The sequence below is a fragment of the Entelurus aequoreus genome, linkage group LG01, assembly GCF_033978785.1.
Source record: "Entelurus aequoreus isolate RoL-2023_Sb linkage group LG01, RoL_Eaeq_v1.1, whole genome shotgun sequence".
Classification (NCBI taxonomy): Eukaryota; Metazoa; Chordata; class Actinopteri; order Syngnathiformes; family Syngnathidae; genus Entelurus; species Entelurus aequoreus.
This window is the reverse complement of record NC_084731.1, coordinates 92,830,693-92,851,663: the sequence shown is the minus strand read 5'-3', so window position 1 is coordinate 92,851,663 and position 20,971 is coordinate 92,830,693. Positions and strand designations below refer to the sequence as shown.

Genomic DNA, 20,971 nt, shown 5'->3' with positions numbered 1-20,971 from the left:
CCCTAGTGTCCAAAAAACTCTAAATTAAGTCTTTGTTACTTAGAATATGTTCCCCTAGTGTCCAAAAAACTCTAAATTAAGTCTTTGTTACTTAGAATATGTTCCCCTAGTGTCCAAAAAACTCTAAATTAAGTCTTTGGTTTCTAGAATATGTTCCCCTAGTGTCCAAAAACTCTAAATTAAGTCTTTGGTTTTTAGAATATGTTCCCCTAGTGTCCAAATAACTCTAAATTAAGTCTTTGGTTTTTAGAATATGTTCCCCTAGTGTCCAAATAACTCTAAATTAAGTCTTTGTTACTTAGAATATGTTCCCCATATTAAAGTGTTACCAAAAACATATAACTTTGTCTTGAATTTGAAAAAAAAAAAAACATTTTATTTTTCACTAAAGAAGGGTTCGGTGAATGCACATATGAAACTGGTGGGGTTCGGTACCTCCAACAAGGTTAAGAACCACTGGCCTATACATTTTTTATTTTGAATGAAGAGAAAAAGTATTTACAAAAAAACAAAAGTGTGCCCTCTTGTTATGTTCAATAGTGTGAGTCAGTCAGTGCACACACAAAGTCCAACAACTCCAGGTTGTTAAGATTAAAACGACTTATTCCATGAGTTTGCAAGCAATATAAGAATAACAACAACAATATGGACAAAAAACGCAACAACAAAAATAAATACAAAAACCGATATCATCGCTCTAGTATTGACCTAAGAGTGATACTACATGTAGTGTCGACATTTGGATCGATCCGCCCATCCCTAAGCATGCGATATCTGTGATATCCCCCCCTCTCTCTGCCGTCGACCGTCGCCAGTGCAATATTAGCCGACCTCCTCATTACCGCGACTATTTCGGTGGGGAGACTTGCTTCTTACTTTTATTTTCCCCCCTTTTTTTCCTTGCAATTTTTTTTTTGGGGCCTCCCCCTCCTCGAACATGCCGAACATAGTCCTCTTCAGCGGGAGCTCGCACCACGACCTGTCCCAGAAAGTGGCGGATCGGCTGGGACTGGATCTGGGCAAAGTGATAACCAAGAAATTCAGCAACCAGGAAACATGGCGAGTATAGTTGTGGTTTCTTTAACCAGCAAGCGTTTGTAAGGCGTGGGAATACTTGTCGTACAACGGAGGCTTCGCCCCTCATGATCACTTTGCGGGAAAACGTTAGCTCGAAGCTAACAATAGTTTACTACACGTGACGAACTAGCCTCATGTAAACACAGCGGGCTAGCAGGCTAACGCTAGTGCGTCCTTTATCGGACACGACGTTTGGATTTTTGACGTATTCTATTTTTGTTTAGCACACTTGTAACGGGCGTCAAATTAAAAAATGTAGCGCATGCGTGTTCGTGAATTGCGTAAAGTTCCAACGTTGGCGTATGTGTGCTAGCTAGCATGTTTTTTTTTTTTCCGTTTAAATTATTATTTTTTTTAACATACATTTATAATTCACACAAAAGTTACAGGCACTTTCAACATCAATGAAAGAAAACAAAAGCAAATACAGTGAGTAATAACCCTAAAAAATATGAATAAAAATAAAAAGACTTAAAGGCCTACTGAAATGAGATTTTCTTATTTAAACGGGGATAGCAGGTCCATTCTATGTGTCATACTTGATCGTTTCGCGATATTGCCATATTTTTGCTGAAAGGATTTAGTAGAGAACATCGACGATAAAGTTCGCAACTTTTGGTCGCTGATAAAAAAAGCCTTGCCTGTACCGGAAGTAGCGTGACGTCACAGGTTGTGGAGCGCCTCACATCTGCACATTGTTTACAATCATGGCCACCAGCAGCGAGAGCGATTCGGACCGAGAAAGCGACGATTTCCCTATTAATTTGAGCGAGGATGAAAGATTTGTGGATGAGGAAAGTGAGAGTGAAGGATTAGAGGGCAGTGGAAGCGATTCAGATAGGGAAGATGCTGTGAGAGGCGGGTGGGACCTGGGGCCGTATTTATCAAGCTTCTTAGAATTACTCCTAAGAAGTCTGCTAAGAGTTGACTTAAGAGTAAATAAATTCTTCGCTGAAAGCTGCACTTAAAAGTTAGTTATCAAGCGTCTTACTCACACTTTCAGCGAAGTGTAGGACTGAATCTTAAGTGTCACACTCAGAGCTTAATTACGACATTACTATGTGCCGTAAACGGAATTTTAGGTGACGTAATTTCTGTGTCCATAGAAATGACCAATCACGGAAGGGAATCCCTTGTCTAAGAATAAAGAAATATCTTAGAAATATTTAAGTGGACAATGGGAGTGTATATTTTGACAATAAACTACAAAATAATACAAAACAAACTAGTCCCCGCCGGCACTCACGCTACCGCTCCCTCTCTTCTCTCGCCCACACACTCACTGACGTCGCTCACCTCACGGCCACACACACACACATACGCTACTCTCATAACATTTTCTTTCCAATTCATTAATTAGGCAACTAATTTGAAACTGGTGTGGGTGGCTCTATATATACTAGCCCACTGCAGACACATGCAGAAATCAACATGGAGTCGAAAATTATTAAATCTGTGACAAAAATAATACCCGCTCTGTCCAAACGATACCTTTTGATCAGCTGCTCGTCATCAAACAAAGCCAGGACATCCTTCCGCTCCCTGAACGTTCGCACACGTCTCTCTCGCCTCAGTGCCATCCCCTGCTGGCAACTCCTAACCACTTAAGACACCTCTGAAGGTCTCTTAAATATTGTGGAGAGTAGGAGTGATTCTTAGACTTAAGAAAGTTGATAAATAGCTTTTATTCTTAAGTTTGAGAGTAGGACTACATTTCGCAAATTCTCAGGACTTAAGTGTAAAATGGCACTCTAAGACGCTTGATAAATACGGCCCCTGATATTCAGCTGGGAATGACTAAATAGTAAATAAACACAAGACATATATATACTCTATTAGCCACAACACAACCAGGCTTATATTTAATATGCCACAAATTAATCCGCATAACAAACACCTTCCCCCCTCCCGTCCATATAACCCGCCAATACAAATCAAACACCCGCACAACACACTCAATCCCACAGCCCAAAGTACCGTTCACCTCCGTAAAGTTCATACAGCACATATATTTCCCCAAAGTTACGTACGTGACATGCACATAGCGGCACGCACGTACGGGCAAGCGATCAAATGTTTGGAAGCCAAAGCTGCGTACTCACGGTAGCGCGTCTGCTATCCAACTCAAAGTCCTCCTGGTTGTGTTGCTGCAGCCGGCCGCTAATACACCGCTTCTCACCTACAGCTTTCTTCTTTGCTGTCTTCATTGTTCATTAAACAAATTGCAAAAGATCCACCAACACAGATGTCCAGAATACTGTGGAATCTTGCGATGAAAACAGACGACTTAATAGCTGGCCACAATGGTGTCCCAATATGTCCGCTACAATCCGTGACGTCACGCGCAAACGTCATCATACCGAGACGTTTTCAGCAGGATATATCGCGGGAAATTTAAATTTGCACTTTACTAATCTAACCCGGCCGTATTGGCATGTGTTGCAATGTTAAGATTTCATTATTGATATATAAACTATCAGACTGCGTGGTCGGTAGTAGTGGGTTTCAGTAAGCCTTTATAAAGTCCCAACGATTGTCACACACAAACTGGGTGTGGTGAAATGTGTCCTCTGCATTTGACCCATCCCCATGTTCAACCCCTGTGAGGTGAGGGGAGCAGTGAGCATCAGCAGTGGCCGCGCTCGGGAATCATTTGCTGATTCAACCCCCAATTCCAACCCTTGATCAAGCAGGAAGGCGATGGGTCCCATTTTTTGTAGTCTTTGGTATGACTCGGCCGGGGTTTGAACTCACAACCTCCCAGTTTCAGGGCGGACTCTCTAGCTACAAGGCCACTGAGCTACCTAAATCACTTTAAATGTTTTTAACAAGGATGTCAATTTAATGGCTTTTGTACTCTTAATTAGAGATGTCCGATAATGGCTTTTTTGCCGATATCCAATATTCCGATATTGTCCAACTCTTAATTACTGATTCCGATATCAAGCGATACCGATATATACAGTCGTAGAATTAACACATTATTATGCCTAATTTTGTTGTGATGCCCCGCTGGTTGCATTAAACAATGTAACAAGGTTTTCCAAAATAAATCAACTCAAGTTATGGAAAAAAATGCCAACATGGCACTGCCATATTTATTATTGAAGTCACAAAGTGCATTATTTTTTTTAACATGCCTCAAAACAGCAGCTTGGAATTTGGGACATGCTCTCCCTGAGAGAGCATGAGGGGGTTGAGGTGTGTGGGTGTGGGGGGGGGGGTATATTGTAGCGTCCCAGAAGAGTTAGTGCTGCAAGGGGTTCTGGGTATTTGTACTGTTGTGTTACGGTGCGGATGTTCTCCCGAAATGTGTTTGTCATTCTTCATTCTTGGTGTGGGTTCACAGTGTGGCGCATATTTGTAACAGTGTTAAAGTTGTTTATACGGTCACCCTCAGTGTGACCTGTATGGCTGTTGACCAACTATGCCTTGCATTCACTTGTGTGTGTGAAAAGCCGCAGATATTATGTGACTGGGCCGGCACGCAAAGGCAGCCTTTAAGGTTTATTGGCGCTCTGTACTTCTCCCTACGTCTGTGTACACAGCGACGTTTTAAAAAGTCATAAATGTTACTTTTTGAAACCGATAATTTCCGATATTACATTTTAAAGCATTTATCGGCCGATAATATCGGCAGTCCGATATTATCGGACATCTCTACTCTTAATCATTCTCCAAGATTTGATTGATAATTGTAACCCATTAAGCCAATTAGAAAATGTAGGCCTTACTAGGGCTGGGCGATATGGCCTTTTTTTAAATATCTCGATATTTTTAGGCCATATCGCGATACACGATATATATCTCGATATTTTGCCTTAGCCTTGAATTAACACTTGATGCATATAATCACACCAGTATGATGATTCTATGTGTCTACATTAAAACATTCTTGTTCATACTGCATTAATTTATGCTAATTTTAAACGTTCATGCAGAGAGGGAAACCACAATTAAGTCAATTTACCAATACTGTATTTATTAAGCAGTTATTAAGCAGTGGCACAAACATTCATGTCATTTCCAAAACAGAAAGTGCAAGATTGTCAGAGACATTTTAAAACAAGCTATTAGTGCACTTTTGTGAATGATGTCACTAAGATGACTTATCAAAACAACACTAAATTAAAGTGCACTTTTTTTTACAGAACACCATCACAATAGTTTACAAAACCAATAAAGTGCACTTTTGTGCATGATGTCACACAAGATATTTCAATAATTGTCAAATAAAAATGAACTGCATAATAGGAAATGTAATTAGTGTATGTCCTTCGCTATGTGGTAGGTTCCTGCGGACGTTATCTCCTTCTGTTGTTGACTTTTTTTTCCATACGGTGTTGATGTGGAAATGGTTGCTTCTGCATTTTGTGGGTGTGGCACCGAACGGTGATGTTGACATGCAGAGTTTCAAGCACTCTTCATCGTCTAGCGGGTGACTTTCCAGATGATGCTACAAATTAGCAGTGGTGCTACTTTTTGTAGCAATGCTGTTGCCGCATACTTGACATATTACGGTTGTCTGTTCAACATCTTTCCGCTTGAAGCCAAGCCACCGCCAGACGATGGACCCCCTGCTGTTTTTCTTGGAAATTAATTCTTCCTTCATTTGTTACCACAACAAGGCCACTGAGCTACCTAAATCACTTTAAATGTTTTTAACAAGGATGTCAATTTAAGGGCTTTTGTACTACTCTTAATCATTCTCCAAGATTTGATCGATAATTGTAACCCATTAAGCCAATTAGAAAATGTAGGCCTTATAATTCAACAATTATGTAGAAATAATTTTGCCTGGAGCATAATAATGTTGACAAACATTTCTATGTTACAGTCGTTTACAAAAATACCAAATTTGAACTCTTCTATAGAGAATGGGGACATCTCCCCACCCCTGTTTCTCAGCCAATCTCTGATCTCCCCCCTAACATGTGCACTCTCACATTCCATAGATGATTGACATCCTCTACAGCTCCACAGATATAACAGCCATCAACATCCATGTTGAATTTAAGTTTAAAAAATGCTATGACGGGTATATTCCATTAATAATTTTAAATTGTATTTCTTTAATTTTGGGAAGAATTCTGTATGTACTATATCTTGTCCTTATTTTACGTAGCTCAACTTTTGTAAACTCCTTCAGGATATATTGTCTATTGCTAGCCAGCATGTTTCCTGTTGCAACATGGTGGTACACCTAAATAGTTCAACTGTTGTTACGTACAATCCCTTTTTAATACGATTGTTTTGTTTGCTGCTCGCGGAAAATTGTTCACATTGTCATCGCTGGATTGTCGCGGCAATTTGGCAGCTATAGCTGTGTAATTAGTGGACATAGAAAGTGAGTCATTTGAACTAATATTTTTTGCAAACCAGTAATTATAATCTGCTAATAATGTGCCGTTGTTGAGTGTCTGTGCTGTCTAGAGCTCGGCAGAGTAACAGTGTTATTCTCCTCCATATCAGTATGGGGCAGCAGGTAGATAATTGCTTTGTAGATGTCGGGAACATGATTTGTCATGATCACAATATGCAGACGACAGCGGGAGGCAGTGTGCAGGTAAAAAGGTATCTATAGCTTGAACCAAAAATAATCAAAGAAAAGACGTTGAAGCTTAGGGAAGGCTATGCACAACTGAACTAGCTACAAAGTAAACAAAAACAGAATGCTGGACGACAGCAAAGACTTACAGCATGCGGGGCAGAGACGGCGTCCACAAAGTACATTTGTACATGACATGACAATCAAAAATGTCCACACAAAGGATAAAAAACACTTAAATTGTCTTGATTGCTAAAACTTTGAACTGTTTTTAACTTTTTAACTGCCTTTTTATCTAACAAATTGCTCTTAAGATAATTTGTAATTTTCCATGTGCACATATATATATATATATATATATATATATATATATATATATATATATATATATATATATATATGCACATAGAAAAAGCAGATAAAAATGATTTTAAGAGCTATATATATATATATATATATATACACATATATATATATATATATATATATATATATATATATATATATATATATACAGTATATATATATATATATACAGTATATATATGCACATAGAAAAAGCAGATACAAATTATCTTAAGAGCAAAATATATATATATATATATATATATATATATATATATATATATATATATTGCTCTTAAGATAATTTGTATCTGCTTTTTCTATGTGCAAAATATATACATATATATATTTTGCTCTTAAGATAATTTGTATCTGCTTTTTCTATGTGCAAAATATATATATATATATATATATATATATATATATATATATATATATTTTGCACATATATATATATATATATATATATATATATATATATATATATATATATTTTGCTCTTAAGATCATTTTTATCTGCTTTTTCTATGTGCAGAGATAAATATATATATATATATCTCTGCACATAGAAAAAGCAGATAAAAATGATCTTAAGAGCAAAATATATATATATATATATATTTTGCTCTTAAGATAATTTTTATCTGCTTTTTCTATGTGCAGATATATATATATATATATATATATATATATATATATATATATATATATATATATATATATATATATATATATATATATATATATAAAATGTGTGTGTATTTTACCTCTGTTTTAAATTATATATTTTAGTCTGTCCTTTGCCTGTATTTATTTGTGGTGTACAGCCCTTTTTTTCTCAACTGTGGTTATTTTTAAAGGGCTTTATAAATAAAGTTGGCATGGTATAAGTTGGTAAAACAAAGCGGGTGCGAGGAATAGCGCTGAAAGGAAGACATGACACTGCTACAGGAAAATACCAACAAAACAGGAAAAGCCACCAAAATAGGAGCGCAAGACGAGGAGTAAAACACTACACACAGGAAAACACCAAAAAACTCTAAATATGTGACGATGTAACAGTAGACCTACTTTGAGACAAGAGCTATAGTGATGCATAGTTGATCATGGTTTGAATTCATATCCAACAATTGCGGGGACGACTTTTTACTGTCAATATCGGCTGCTGAGTTTCATTTGTAAATGTTTCTGCTGGTGGTGTGCCTCCGCAGTTTTTCAATTAAAAAAAATGTGCCTTAGCTCAAAAAAGGTTGAAAAACACTGGTCTAATTGACATACGAAGAAGCGGGGCTTGTTACTTTGACAGGCAGGGACACCCTGGCTGAAAGGTCGTTCACAACAATGTAATCAAATATGCAATGTTCTGTTATATTTTGGGTTAAACTCAGTGCATATTTGCAGCCCTTTCATTAGTCAAGTGGTTAAAAATCACATGCACTTGGTTTGTACACCAGACTGATGGAATCAGTGAAGGCACGCTTCTCTTACACATATTGTGACTTTTACAAGCAGTACCTACAGTACGTGTTGCTTTCTTGACCTTCAAATCCGAACAGACATGCAGAACCCTCATACATGCATTCCATTTTTTACATTCCTTATGTTGCTAAGAGAAAAACATAGTCCTACACTAAAGTCTCTTTAGCTGGGTTGCATATGACGTCATATCTGTTTTTCTTCTTTGCGGCCTAATTCACATGACGGTCAAGCAGCATGAGCATAGCATTAAAACAAGTGAGAGTTAGCGTAGAGCAGGGCTATTAACTACCGTATTTTTCGGACTATAAGTCGCAGTTTTTTTCATAGTTTGGCTGGGGGTGAGACTTATACCCGGGAGCGACTTATGTGGGAAATTATTAACACATTATTGTGAAATATCAAATAATATTATTTAGCTCATTCACGTAAGAGACTAGACGTATAAGATTTCATGGGATTTAGCGATTAGGAGTGACAGATTGTTTGATAAACGTAAAGCATGTTCTATATGTTATAGTTATTTGAATGACTCTTACCATAATATGTTACGTTAACATACCAGGCACGTTCTCAGTTGGTTATTTATGCCTCATATAACGTACACTTATTCAGCCTGTTGTTCACTATTTTTTATTTATTTTATATTGCCTTTTAAATGTCTATTCTTGGTGTTGGGCTTTATCAAATAAATTTCCCCAAAAAATGCGACTTATACTCCAGTGCGACTTATGTTTTTTTCCTTCTTTATTATGCATTTTCGGCCGGTGGGACTTATACTCCGGAGCGACTTATACTCCGAAAAATACGGTACATAATGAAAAGGGCCGCAGTTTCAAGAGGCCAAGGGCTCAGGGGCCGGACATCGAAAAGTGCCTCCGCAGGTTATGTCTCTGAGACTGTGTTCACTTAAAGGTGCCATATGTAGTAATGTGGCCAGAAATGGTACTGCAATCAAAATTCTGTAGTCCCCTCCCACTCTCAATGACTGAGGTTGCCGGATACGCAGCCGAATCCTAATCAAAGGAACTTCAAATGGCAATAGACAAGTCCTACGCTGTAGGTTTCTCTTGTTTATGCTTCATGCAAGATGGTTTACTAAGTAATTATGCCACATTTTACTGATGTCTATTAGCCAAATGTATTTGTAAATTTACGCAGCAATATTTTACCCGAGAGTCGGAACAGATTGCTGGCATTACCCTGCTAAATGTCTAGTTTGACCGCACGGACCACCATCGAAATATATCATATATATCACATATCGCATAGGCCAACTTTGATGGCAAGCCAAGGCCAACAGTAAAATCAGCAAAACCCCATGTTGCATCCAACCTGGCGTACTGCGTTCTCTTCTATTTACGCACATCACCATCTTTCAGTGCAGAGTACGATTCTATGAGCCAACCCACATGACGCATAAATCATACAGCCTACTACCATGTCATACACAAAGTAGAAAATCAATACATGTAATGCATTATATTGTGCCAAGCCAATACCACCCCATATGTGCCTGATGCATACAGTACCAGAAACTGCAATTAGCCGTGCTAATGTTGGAGCCCATTTCCCCTGCGTACCAGCATATTGAGAATGAAATAGGCACTGACACTACCCATATCCACATAGGTTTTATTTGTCGAAAATATATTTTGCCGTGTGATTTGGATGACACGTCACAACATACAGGCTGACGGGCATATATTTCCCCTGTTAGCCTATATATCGATGTGTCATTGACCCGGAGCATTACACTAGTGTGAACATACTAGCTTTGTTTTTTCAAGATCATAGACTGTATTGGACAATATACTTTACATACGAAATGTCCATTTCCATTTATTACAAATAATAACAAAACGTAAATGCCTTACTTATCTATTAAAGAGGAAATTAGCAAGTTTGGCGTCAGATGAAAAAATCTTCTCCGCCTTCAATCGTCTCCATCTTTCAGAGGCATCCGCGATACATATCCTTGTTTTGTTCCTGGCTTTGTCTTTAATAAGTTGAGAATCGTAATGACGCCTTTTAGATTTACTAAGGTCTGACATGTTTAGTAACTTTACCAGTGGCAGTAGATCGACAAAGAGGGTGGTGTGTAACTGGCAACCTGGATGTGATTGAATTGGTCAAACGGTGGAGGGCGGGGCATCGAAATGAAAACAATAACAATATTTTGGGGCTGTAAATCTGATTTTGAAATGAGCATATCCCGGGCTGAACTACCGTTATTAGTTATAAAGGTATTCAGAAAGAACATGATTTATTAATGCCTTTTGACATATCAGGGCCATTTAATGATGACTTGGCATGAAATTATTACAAATGGCACCTTTAATTGCAAACATCGGATTTCACACTGCGCTGTCAATAAATTCAATATTTAGCCCTCGCTACCCGTTTCCAGCATGTGCAGCTAGTTAAAAAGCATGAAGAAAATGAACCTCCAGTTTTTGTTGAGGCTTGATGTTCCTTCTTTGAATTATTTTCCTTCCTTAGTTTTATTTCTTTACACTTCTTCCTTTTGTTTAGGTTTTCAAGACTGAAAACATAAACATAAAATATAACAAAAGTTTAAAATCCATTGTGTATTTTACCTCAATAATGTCCATTGAGTATTTTACATAAATAAAGTAGAAGGTTTAGTGTTGATTTATTCACTACAAACTACAAATGTTTACACATATAGAAATTACACAACATTCACACAGAAAACATTGCACACACTGTGACATAGCACAATTAGCCTGATTGCCCTCTCTGGTCAAATTAAACGCTTTGTGTATTACACAAGGTTTGCTCGGCAGAGTTACTCTCAGACAAAAAATCAACACGACCATGACTACAAAAGACATCACAAAGTCAGCAATTTCAATACAAAAATAACTAAATATTTCTATGCACAATATCTACTTACAAATGTTTGACCAAGTTTCGTGATGAAGCTTACACGCTGGGATTTCTACCGTTGTTGCTGCTTGTCTGGATCAACGTGTCCGTCCCTTAAAAGGTCCGTCAGAAAACAATGACTCGAGCAGTTGCTCGGTGCAGAACATTCATATTTTGTTGTCCAGTTGTTGTTAAAAGTCAAATTTTTGCAATTTATTTAGATTTTTTTTCCCAGGGTCCCTTCTACTCTAGGGCTGCAATTAACGATTATTTTGATAGTCGATTAGTCAACGATTATCTTAACGATTAGTTGACTAATCGAATAATAAAGCGTACACATATTTGCTGTCTGTAATTTTTCCATCAACTTCTAAAACAGCATAAGTTATTTTAGGCTTATGCCTACGAACAACAAAGATGACTAATTCATTCATAAATATTTATTAATACTGTAAGTGTGTTTCTCATTCAGCTGTTACAGAAGTTCAAATGACTAATGATATGGTGTCCATTTAAAAGATAGAAAAGGCAAAGTGTGAAAAAAAACATTTAACCTTGTTTATGTATTAAAAATATATCACTCTTGAATCAACACAGTAGTTAATACTATGATCAATGTTAATTACAAGCTATACGTGGGATATAAGTAATGGAAGTATAATAGAACAGTGTTTATGTTGTGTACAAGGTGTACCGTATTTTTCGGACTATAAGTCGCAGTTTTTTTCATAGTTTGGCCGGGGGTGCGACTTATACTCAGGAGCGACTTATGTGTGAAATGATTAACACATTACCGCAAAATATCAAATAATATTATTTAGCTCATTCACGTAAGAGACTAGACGTATAAGATTTCATTGGATTTAGCGATTAGAAGTGACAGATTGTTTGGTAAACGTATAGCATGTTCTATATGTTATAGTTATTTGAATGACTCTTACCATAATATGTTACGTTAACATACCAGGCACGTTCTCAGTTGGTTATTTATGCGTCATATAACGTACACTTATTCAGCCTGTTGTTCACTATTCTTTATTTATTTTATATTGCCTTTCAAATGTCTATTCTTGGTGTTGGATTTTATCAAATAAATTTCCCCAAAAAATGCGACTTATGCTCCAGTACGACTTATATGTTTTTTTCCTTCTTTATTATGTATTTTCGGCCGGTGCGACTTATACTCTGGAGCGACTTATATTCCGAAAAATACGGTATTTGTAATATGTTGTGCAAGGGAAATTACATATTTTTAGGAAGCTCATCTTGTATTTGACATTGTTTATAGGGTTAGGCGCAATAAATGTTCAACTTCAGCCTAAACCCTTTCGGTCTGCAACATTTTCAATTTATGAATGTACAACTGTTTGTTTATGTAAAACGGTTTGTTTATTTTGTTGACCACTGACTGAAGAAAAAATAATAAACTAATAAACTATTCAAAACATTTAAAATAGCACAATGAAAACAAACAACAAAACACAGAATCTAACTTCCTCAAAAAGAAAAGCATTTTGTGATGTTTAAAAAGTTTCACACTGATATATTGGCTATTGATTAACTCTTGGCAGTGTTAGCACTCTAATAGACTCAATGTGTATAATTCTATCATTGATTAATTATTTTATTGTTGGCTATTTAATAAATTGTGTGTTTAATCTTATGATATGTCCGCCTTGGTGTCTGTTTGTCTCAATGTGTGTGTTTGTGCGTGTGTGTGTGTGTGTGTGTGTTCGCGTTTGTGAAAGTGCTCAATGTGTAGAATTCTATATTTGATTAATTCTTAAAATGTTGGCAATTTGATAGATTGTATGTTTTATCTTATGATTAGAGATGTCCGATAATGACTTTTTTGCTATGCCTAAATATAACTACAAAGACCTGGTTGTGCAAATAAACTAACGTCATGTTAAGTAATAAATATTGTGATTGTTGGTCCAATCCACCATATTTTCATTGTCCATTTTCATAACAGAAACTAAAAGCTTAGTTGTTGTTGTGCAGGAAAGCCAAGTGCGTTATTCGACTTGGATGACCACATTATAGCGTCCTTGGTGCTACTTGTTAGCATCAAGAAAATAACCTTAATAGTATTACGACGGTAGGCTCAACAGCATGTACTGAATCTTGATATTGCTAGCAAACATTGCTGAACAAGGACATCTATACCTAAGTAATGAGACAAAGTATGAACTTCATATCATAAAAACAACTGCAAACATGAATTGTAGATGACAGACTATTTGTAGCAGGAAATCAACTGCAAACAAACTTATTCTTTTTGTCATTAGCGTCACAATCACATCAGCACAGCACTTTATGTCAATCAAATATGTTACTTACCGATGCACATAAATTCAATTGTGTTCTACGGATTAATGCTTAATTTGTGGACCCCTCAGATGTAAAGACATGATGTGCCTCGAATGTTTTCTTCTCTAAGTAATGTAAGTGTCAAATTAAGTGAGGTTGTAGTGAGCAGTAACGTCTTGGTGATGATAAATGGTTTAAATCATTAAAATATGTTTTTCTTAAGTGTATAAATCCACTCAATCCCATTTGAAATATTTTTTCCATGATCGCTTATTTATTTGCCTCTAAAGCTTCCAAAATACTCCCAAATCTGCACTGATTCAGGTAAATAAACAGTAGCTTAATGGTACTCTAGACTAATAAAGTACTATCTATCTATCTATCTATCGCCTGAAAACTTAAAATGCCTGGATGTGCCTCTAAGTCACGTGATTGCCACCCAGCTATAATAGGGGTCAATTTTTTTTATGAAGCTCTCCTCTCTGACTCCGTTTACATTGGACACCAAGTCTGATTTTTTTGTTTTGCCCTCAAGTGACACAGACCGGATATTTTTTTTTCCAGTCTCCAGGCTGCACAATTTTGAGAAAGTTTAATATTTATTTATTTTTCTTCAAAATGGCACTTCGATTTGTGATTTTTATATTTCATACATATAAAAGCATACAACTGCACAAATAACTAGTGAAGAAGGAAATGTTACTTTTAACATTCTACTTTCAACTTTTTCTAAATAAATAAACAAACAAATTAAATTGACTTAACACCACACCTTGTGTGGTGTTCGGGTCTGTGGCACCCGTTTTCGATTTTTATTAAAAGAAAAATGGTACAATTAATAAATTTTTCAAACTGAGACTCACTGGCTTTGGCTCATTTTCTGTGAAGAACATATATCAGAATACATATTTAATGAACACACACCATACACCCCCCTACAAATTTCTATTACATATAAGATGTCCGGATCCACTGGACCCGGGGCTAATAGAAGTGTGGAAATTAATTTTCTGTGTACCACACACACACAGCAGGCCTAGACAGGAGGAGGACCGAGTGTAGGTACACAGAACATCAGAGGGTCAAATGTGCGAGAAAATGAGAGCAGACAGTGTTGACAAACAATGTTGCAACCTTGTGTGGGAACCGCAGGTGCAGAAACACAAAAGAAGAATCCCTGTGGGATGCAGAAACTGGCAGAGAAATTTCCATGCAACGTTCATATTGTTGTTACTCAGCCAGCGTTTGTGGGTCTGATGGACCCGTTGCATTTTGTGGCTTTTAATGCCTCACAATTAGGGATGATACTCGAAACCGGTTTTCCCGGTTGTTCGATAAGAAAAGAACCGAGTCCTTGGACTCGAATCCCTTTTTGAGAACTGGTACCCGTTATCGAGACCACTATAGTAAAGAAAAAGAGTTGGTTCTTTATTCGAATCCCTCGGAAGGAATCCCGTCCCGACCAGAAATGCTCCGTGTGACATCACAAGACATGGCGTCACGTAACTCAGTCATTAGGCGCAGATAGCGAAAGCAGGAAAAAAATGGACGGGAAAAAGCGCTCCAATGTGTAATAAAGTTCAAAACAAAAGGTATAATCCAATGAATAACTTTACTGAGAGATTTGAGCAAACACATGAAGAACACTTTTACGACCAACCGGAAACATAGCAACCAGGCTAGCAACGCACCTCCTTTACGGCAGCTGTCGCAACGTTCTTAAAGCAACCGCAGCACATACATATATGACATCTCCCTTTTTTAACTGTTGTTTTTCTTTCCTTGTAAACAAAACAAAATCACACTGTATATGTGTTGTCTGTCTAATTATAAATAATGCAGACGAGGCGTGTTGGCTGAGTTCTTGACGTTTACTTTCACAGCGTGCTCATTCTTAGCTGCCGGGTGACGATATGCAACACTTTTCGGGGCTACCGCGCATGCTCGTCACTCCCGTTGCATGCTGGGTAGTGTAGTTGTTATATTCCCTAGCTCATAACATCTTTTCCCCTATAAAGAAATAATGTTAACTCAATAAAGTGTATTTCTTTTTTTAGCTTTAACTTTTCATTTTTTAGCATTGTAACCACATTTGCAAATAACTTTTCTCTTCATAGAATTTTCTTTCAATAAAGAAATAAAGTGCAAAAATGTCAAAGCATCATAACAAACAGTTATGTCAAATAGCAGCAGAAGTGCACTTTTTGGAGAGCTGTATTATTTTCAGTTTTGTGCCCAAGGGACTGATTTTATTTAACACTATAGTATTATTTATACACCTATAGTGATCACAGAGACAGGTTGTTTTTGTGTTACTGTATATATTTGTTTTTCTGAAAAATCCCACTTAATATACTTGGGTAACAGTCAATATTTATTTATTTTATTTTATTTTTTTAGGGGGGTAACAGTCAATATTTATTTATTTATTAGATTAAATTGTTTTCTTATATAATAAAAGTGAGCTATTGTTAAACCAAATATTGTGTTTTTTTCCCCATATATCTGGACTCGATAAGAGAATCGATAAGGAATCGGTTCGATAAGAGGATTCGATAATAGGCTCGAACTCGATAATTTCTTATCAAACATCATCCCTACTCACAATGAAACACTTTTATGTTAAAATACTGAACAGATGTTTACCTTATCCAAATAAACATCTTTTCAGTATTTTAACATAAAAGTGTTTGATTGTGAGGCATTAAAAGTCACAAAATGCAACGGGTCCATCAGACCCACAAACGCTGGCTGAGTAACAACAATATGAACATTACACAAGGGTTAAGTAAGCAAAAATTTTACTTAAATATTGAACATCTTAAAGTGCTTTTTTTTCCCAGTGGGGAATACTAGGTTGGAGGTTGTCTTTTTGTTTGTGATCACGTGATCACAGCATTCTCGCTCGTTCGTCCATGATGATGGGCTCATATTGCCATCCGATTTGAAGCTGAAAATATTACCACAATGGAACATTTGGCTCTGTAATCATATTTTGTACTCCTAATTTTTGTTACTCTGTGTAAATAGAATAGAATAGAAAGTACTTTATTGATCCCTGGGGGAAATTCAGCACCACAGTTGGGGGTGAAGTGTGGGGCTATACGGTATAGCTCGGTTGGTAGAGTGACTGTGCCAGCAACTTGAAGGTTCCAGGTTCGATCCCCGCTTCAGCCATCCTAGTCACTGACGTCGTGTCCTTGGGCAAGACACTTTACCCACCTGCTCCCAGTGCCACCCACACTGGTTTAAATGTAACTTAGATATTGGGTTTCACTATGTAGTGCTTTGAGTCACTAGAGAAAAGCGCTATATAAATATAATCCACTTCACTTCACAGTTCGCTCACAATAAACACTTAGGTATTTTTTACATGTGAATAATATAAATACAGTCTATTATACATTCAAGTAGAGTCAAAAGGAACATATGCATTATACAGTCTGATGGCTGTCGGTATGAAGGACTTCCTGGTGGTGAGACCGGTGGTGAGTGACAAAGCTCTCTGTACGTGCTTCCTGTGTGTGTGTGCGGTCTCGCTGAGTCGCTCTCCACCCTCCGCCCACCAAGGTAAAGATTGTCAGTGATTGTAAAGAGGGCTCACTGCCTTCAGTTCAGGGGCCTGTGAGCGATGTACAAAGTGAGACCTCTTTCTCCCTGTTTGGCGCGAGGAAGAAGCGTGAGACTCAACAATTCTGATTGACGAACACATTTGACACAAACGCTGGTGACGGCAGAGGAAAAAAGACAAAAACCTCAGCCTTCTGCGGTTACGTAATTGCACTAATTAAAACTTCAATGTCGATTAATCATGCGGCCCTACTCTTTCAAATCTGATATTTTTGCATCAGATTTGGGCCACATCAGGAGGTAGTCCGAATCCGTTTGCAATGTGATCTTTTCAAATGTGATCGCAGTCCAAACAGCAATGCCACCTGTTTGTGACTTTTACGTCATCTTTGGTCGAGGAACATCATTCGTGTGTGCAGCACAATCACTTACTTTCCTTTTTGCAATTCTCTTCTACCTCCTCCTGTAGGTGTTTCCCATCGTCTGCCTACTTCCTCTACACAACCCATTAAATTGCTGCTCTGTGACGTCCATATTTTCTTGTGTAGTAGCGACTTACTTGTTAATTTATGAAATCTGGTCCACTTCCTTTGTTTTCACTTTATCGAACTGTGCATGCAAGTTACGTCGAGGTAGGGCTGGGCGATATGGCCTTTTATTAATATCTCAGTAGTTTTAAGCCATGTCACGATACATGATATATATCTCGATATTTTGCCTTAGCCTTGAATTAACACCTGATGCATATAATCACAGCAGTATGATGATTCTATGTGTCTACATCAAAACATTCTTGTTCATACTGCATTAATATATGCTAATTTTAAACGTCCATGCAGAGAGGGAAACCACAATTAAGTCAATTTACCAATACTGTATTTATTAAGCAGTTATTAAGCAGTGGCACAAACATTCATGTCATTTCAAAACAGAAAGTGCAAGATTGTCAGAGACATTTTAAAACAAGCTATGAGTGCACTTTTGTGCATGATGTCACTAAGATGACACATCAAAACAACACTAAATTAAAGTGCACTTTTTGTACAGAACGCCACTACAATAGTTTAAAACAAATAAAGTGCACTTTTGTGCATGATGTCGCACAAGATATTTCAATAACTTTCAAATGAAAATGAGCTGCATAATATGGAATCAAATGGTTTGTCCTTCGCTATGTGGTAGGTTCCTGTGGACGTTATCTCCTTCTGTTGTTGACTAATTATTTCATACGGTGTTTATCTGGAAATGGTTGCTTCGGCATTTTGTGGTTATGGCACCGAACGGAGATGTTGACATGCGGAGTTTCAAGCACTCTTCATTCTCTAGCGGGTGACTTTTCAAATGATGCTACAAATTAGCAGTAGGTGCTACTTTTTGTAGCAACGCTTTTGCCGCATACCTGTTCGACATCTTCCCGCTTGAAGCCAAACCACCGCCAGACGATGGACCCCGTGCTGTTTTTCTTGGGAAATAATTGTTCCTTAATTTGTTACCAGATTCGCACCTTCTCTCTCTCGTATTACCACTCGCACCACTCCGCTAGCATCACAGCTAATGTTACCCATGCTGCTACCTCTCGCGTTTGACGCGACAGTATGTGACGTATGTAAGAGGGTGCGCTTGTTTTAAGTCTCTGTGAGAAGGAGAGACAAGAGAGTGAAAAAAGCCTGTAGTGTAATGCCCGCAGCTAAAAGCAACTGCGTGAGAACGTAAACTCGAATATCACGTTCTAATCATTTTCTATATCGCTCAGAGACGAATCCGCGATATATCGATATACTCGATATATCGCGGGTTCGTCTCTGTGCGATATCGCCCAGCCCTACGTCGAGGCCAAATTGAGGCCTGTACGCGATTATACTGGAGCTAGATAAAGATCACATTTATATATGGCGGGATGCCATTAATAAATAAATGAATGTATGGGAAACTGGATGCATTTTCCTCGGGAAAAGTAGCATATTTTCAAAGAGAAAGCACAAACAGGTTTATTTACACATAAATAAGTGTTTTTCTTTCAATCACCAATCTGCAAATATGCAGGGATCCACTGTAATGTCAGTGCTCGTTATATTTGACAACGTGATTGTACTTGTGTCACACAGATAGACCTAAATGGACAATGGTTAGGCTTCTGCAACACACTGAAGCAAAGACTTGCGGCTCGGACAAAACTACACGTTTCAAGGCCGACTCAGGTGGACTGTGCAAAGTGTGCTGGATTTCGGTGTGTGCGTGTGAAACGCCGGTGTGGGTCAGTGATCACATGGCCAAGGCCATAGTGGCATGAAGCTAGAGCGCCTTGTCCCAAACAGGAATTTTTCTCACACACGCTGCCTGCACTACATTCATGTTGTCGGTCGAGGTGCCACAGTTTATACCTTCTCCTTGCCTGTTTGTGCTCAGGGACTCGGCCCAAACTTGTCTAACATGACGTGGAGGGTTTGTCATTGATCTTGCATAAGAGCATCTGATGAGGAATAATCTATTGTTGTTGCTGTTTGAATTTCTCTTATGTACTAAGAAATGAAAATCGAACTGTCATATTGCCTCCAGTAAAACTTAAAGTTAATGGAACAGGCCTACCTATGACGCGAGTTGAATTCTAAGGTAAGTTGAAAGTGTGCAAGATCATTTTAGTTGCGGCTCGATTAATATCTAAAACGTTAATAAATACAGAGGAACCTGTTTAAGTCATCTCAGAATGTTATGAGTTGAGTAACACAAGTCAGTGTTTTATTTGTAAAACTGCCAGCTTGGAGAGAAACCGCACCTTTTTTTCTTCTTTTTTTTGCCTATCATTCACAATCCTTATGCGAGTTTTTCTTTTTTATGCATTCTAACTAGTAAATAAATGCAATCAAAAGTCACAAAATGACAATGGAGCCAATAAAGCGCTTAAAACGTGGGGCGGTGTGGCGTAGTGGGTAGAGCAACCGTGCCAGAAACCTGAGGGTTGCAGGTTCGCTCCCCGCCTCTTACCACCTAAAAAAAATCGCTTCCGTTGTGTCCTTGGGCAGGACACTTCACCCTTTGCCCCCGGTGCCGCTCACATCGGTGAAATGAATGATGAATGATAGGTGGTGGTCGGAGGGGCCGTAGGCGCAAATTGCAGCCACGCTTCCGTCAGTCTACCCCAGGGCAGCTGTGGCTACGAAAGTAGCTTACCACCACCAGGTGTGAATGAATGATGGGTTCAGAAAAACACGTAAAGCGACTTTGGGTACTTAGAAAAGCGCTATATAAATCCCAGGTATTATTATTAAAACATCCAAACACCTTCATTAAGGTTCAAGGTTCAACTTTATTGTCCCCGCGGGGAAATTTGTCTTGGGCACAGGGCATCACAAAAACACAAGCACAGACACAACCACAACCAGACAACTAACATTTAAACATCAGAACATGGAGCTTGATAGACATAGGTGGCACTTTGATGTAGGCATAAAATCTACAGTATGGAGATAAAGATAAAGTACCAGTGTGCATTGCACTAGAGCTCATGGATAAAATGCTGTGTGTTAAAGTGCTTAGTTCTAAAGTGCTATGTGCTAAAAAAGTGCTAACCTATGTATTAACATTCTATTGCACATTGTTGGTCAGCTTAATGGAGGCTGGGACAAATGATAATTTAAGGCGGTTAGATTTGCATAGTGGGACCCGGAGTCTTCTCCCTGATGGCAGGGTTCCATATTCAGGGAAGAGTGGGTGTTGTGAGTTGGAAATAATTTTCTTAGCTATTTTCCTAAC

General features: G+C 37.9%; 1 protein-coding gene across 1 annotated transcript in view; it reads left to right on the top strand.

Moving 5' to 3' along the window:
• Positions 1-766: 766 nt before the first annotated feature.
• The window catches only part of LOC133659271 (ribose-phosphate pyrophosphokinase 2), a 33,325-nt gene continuing 13,120 nt past the window's right edge, over positions 767-20,971 (top strand). The window contains exon 1 of the mRNA XM_062062010.1: positions 767-1,059. Within this exon, the coding sequence (XP_061917994.1) occupies positions 938-1,059 (122 nt within the window). The 5' untranslated portion in view covers positions 767-937. The remainder of the gene's footprint in view (positions 1,060-20,971) is intronic.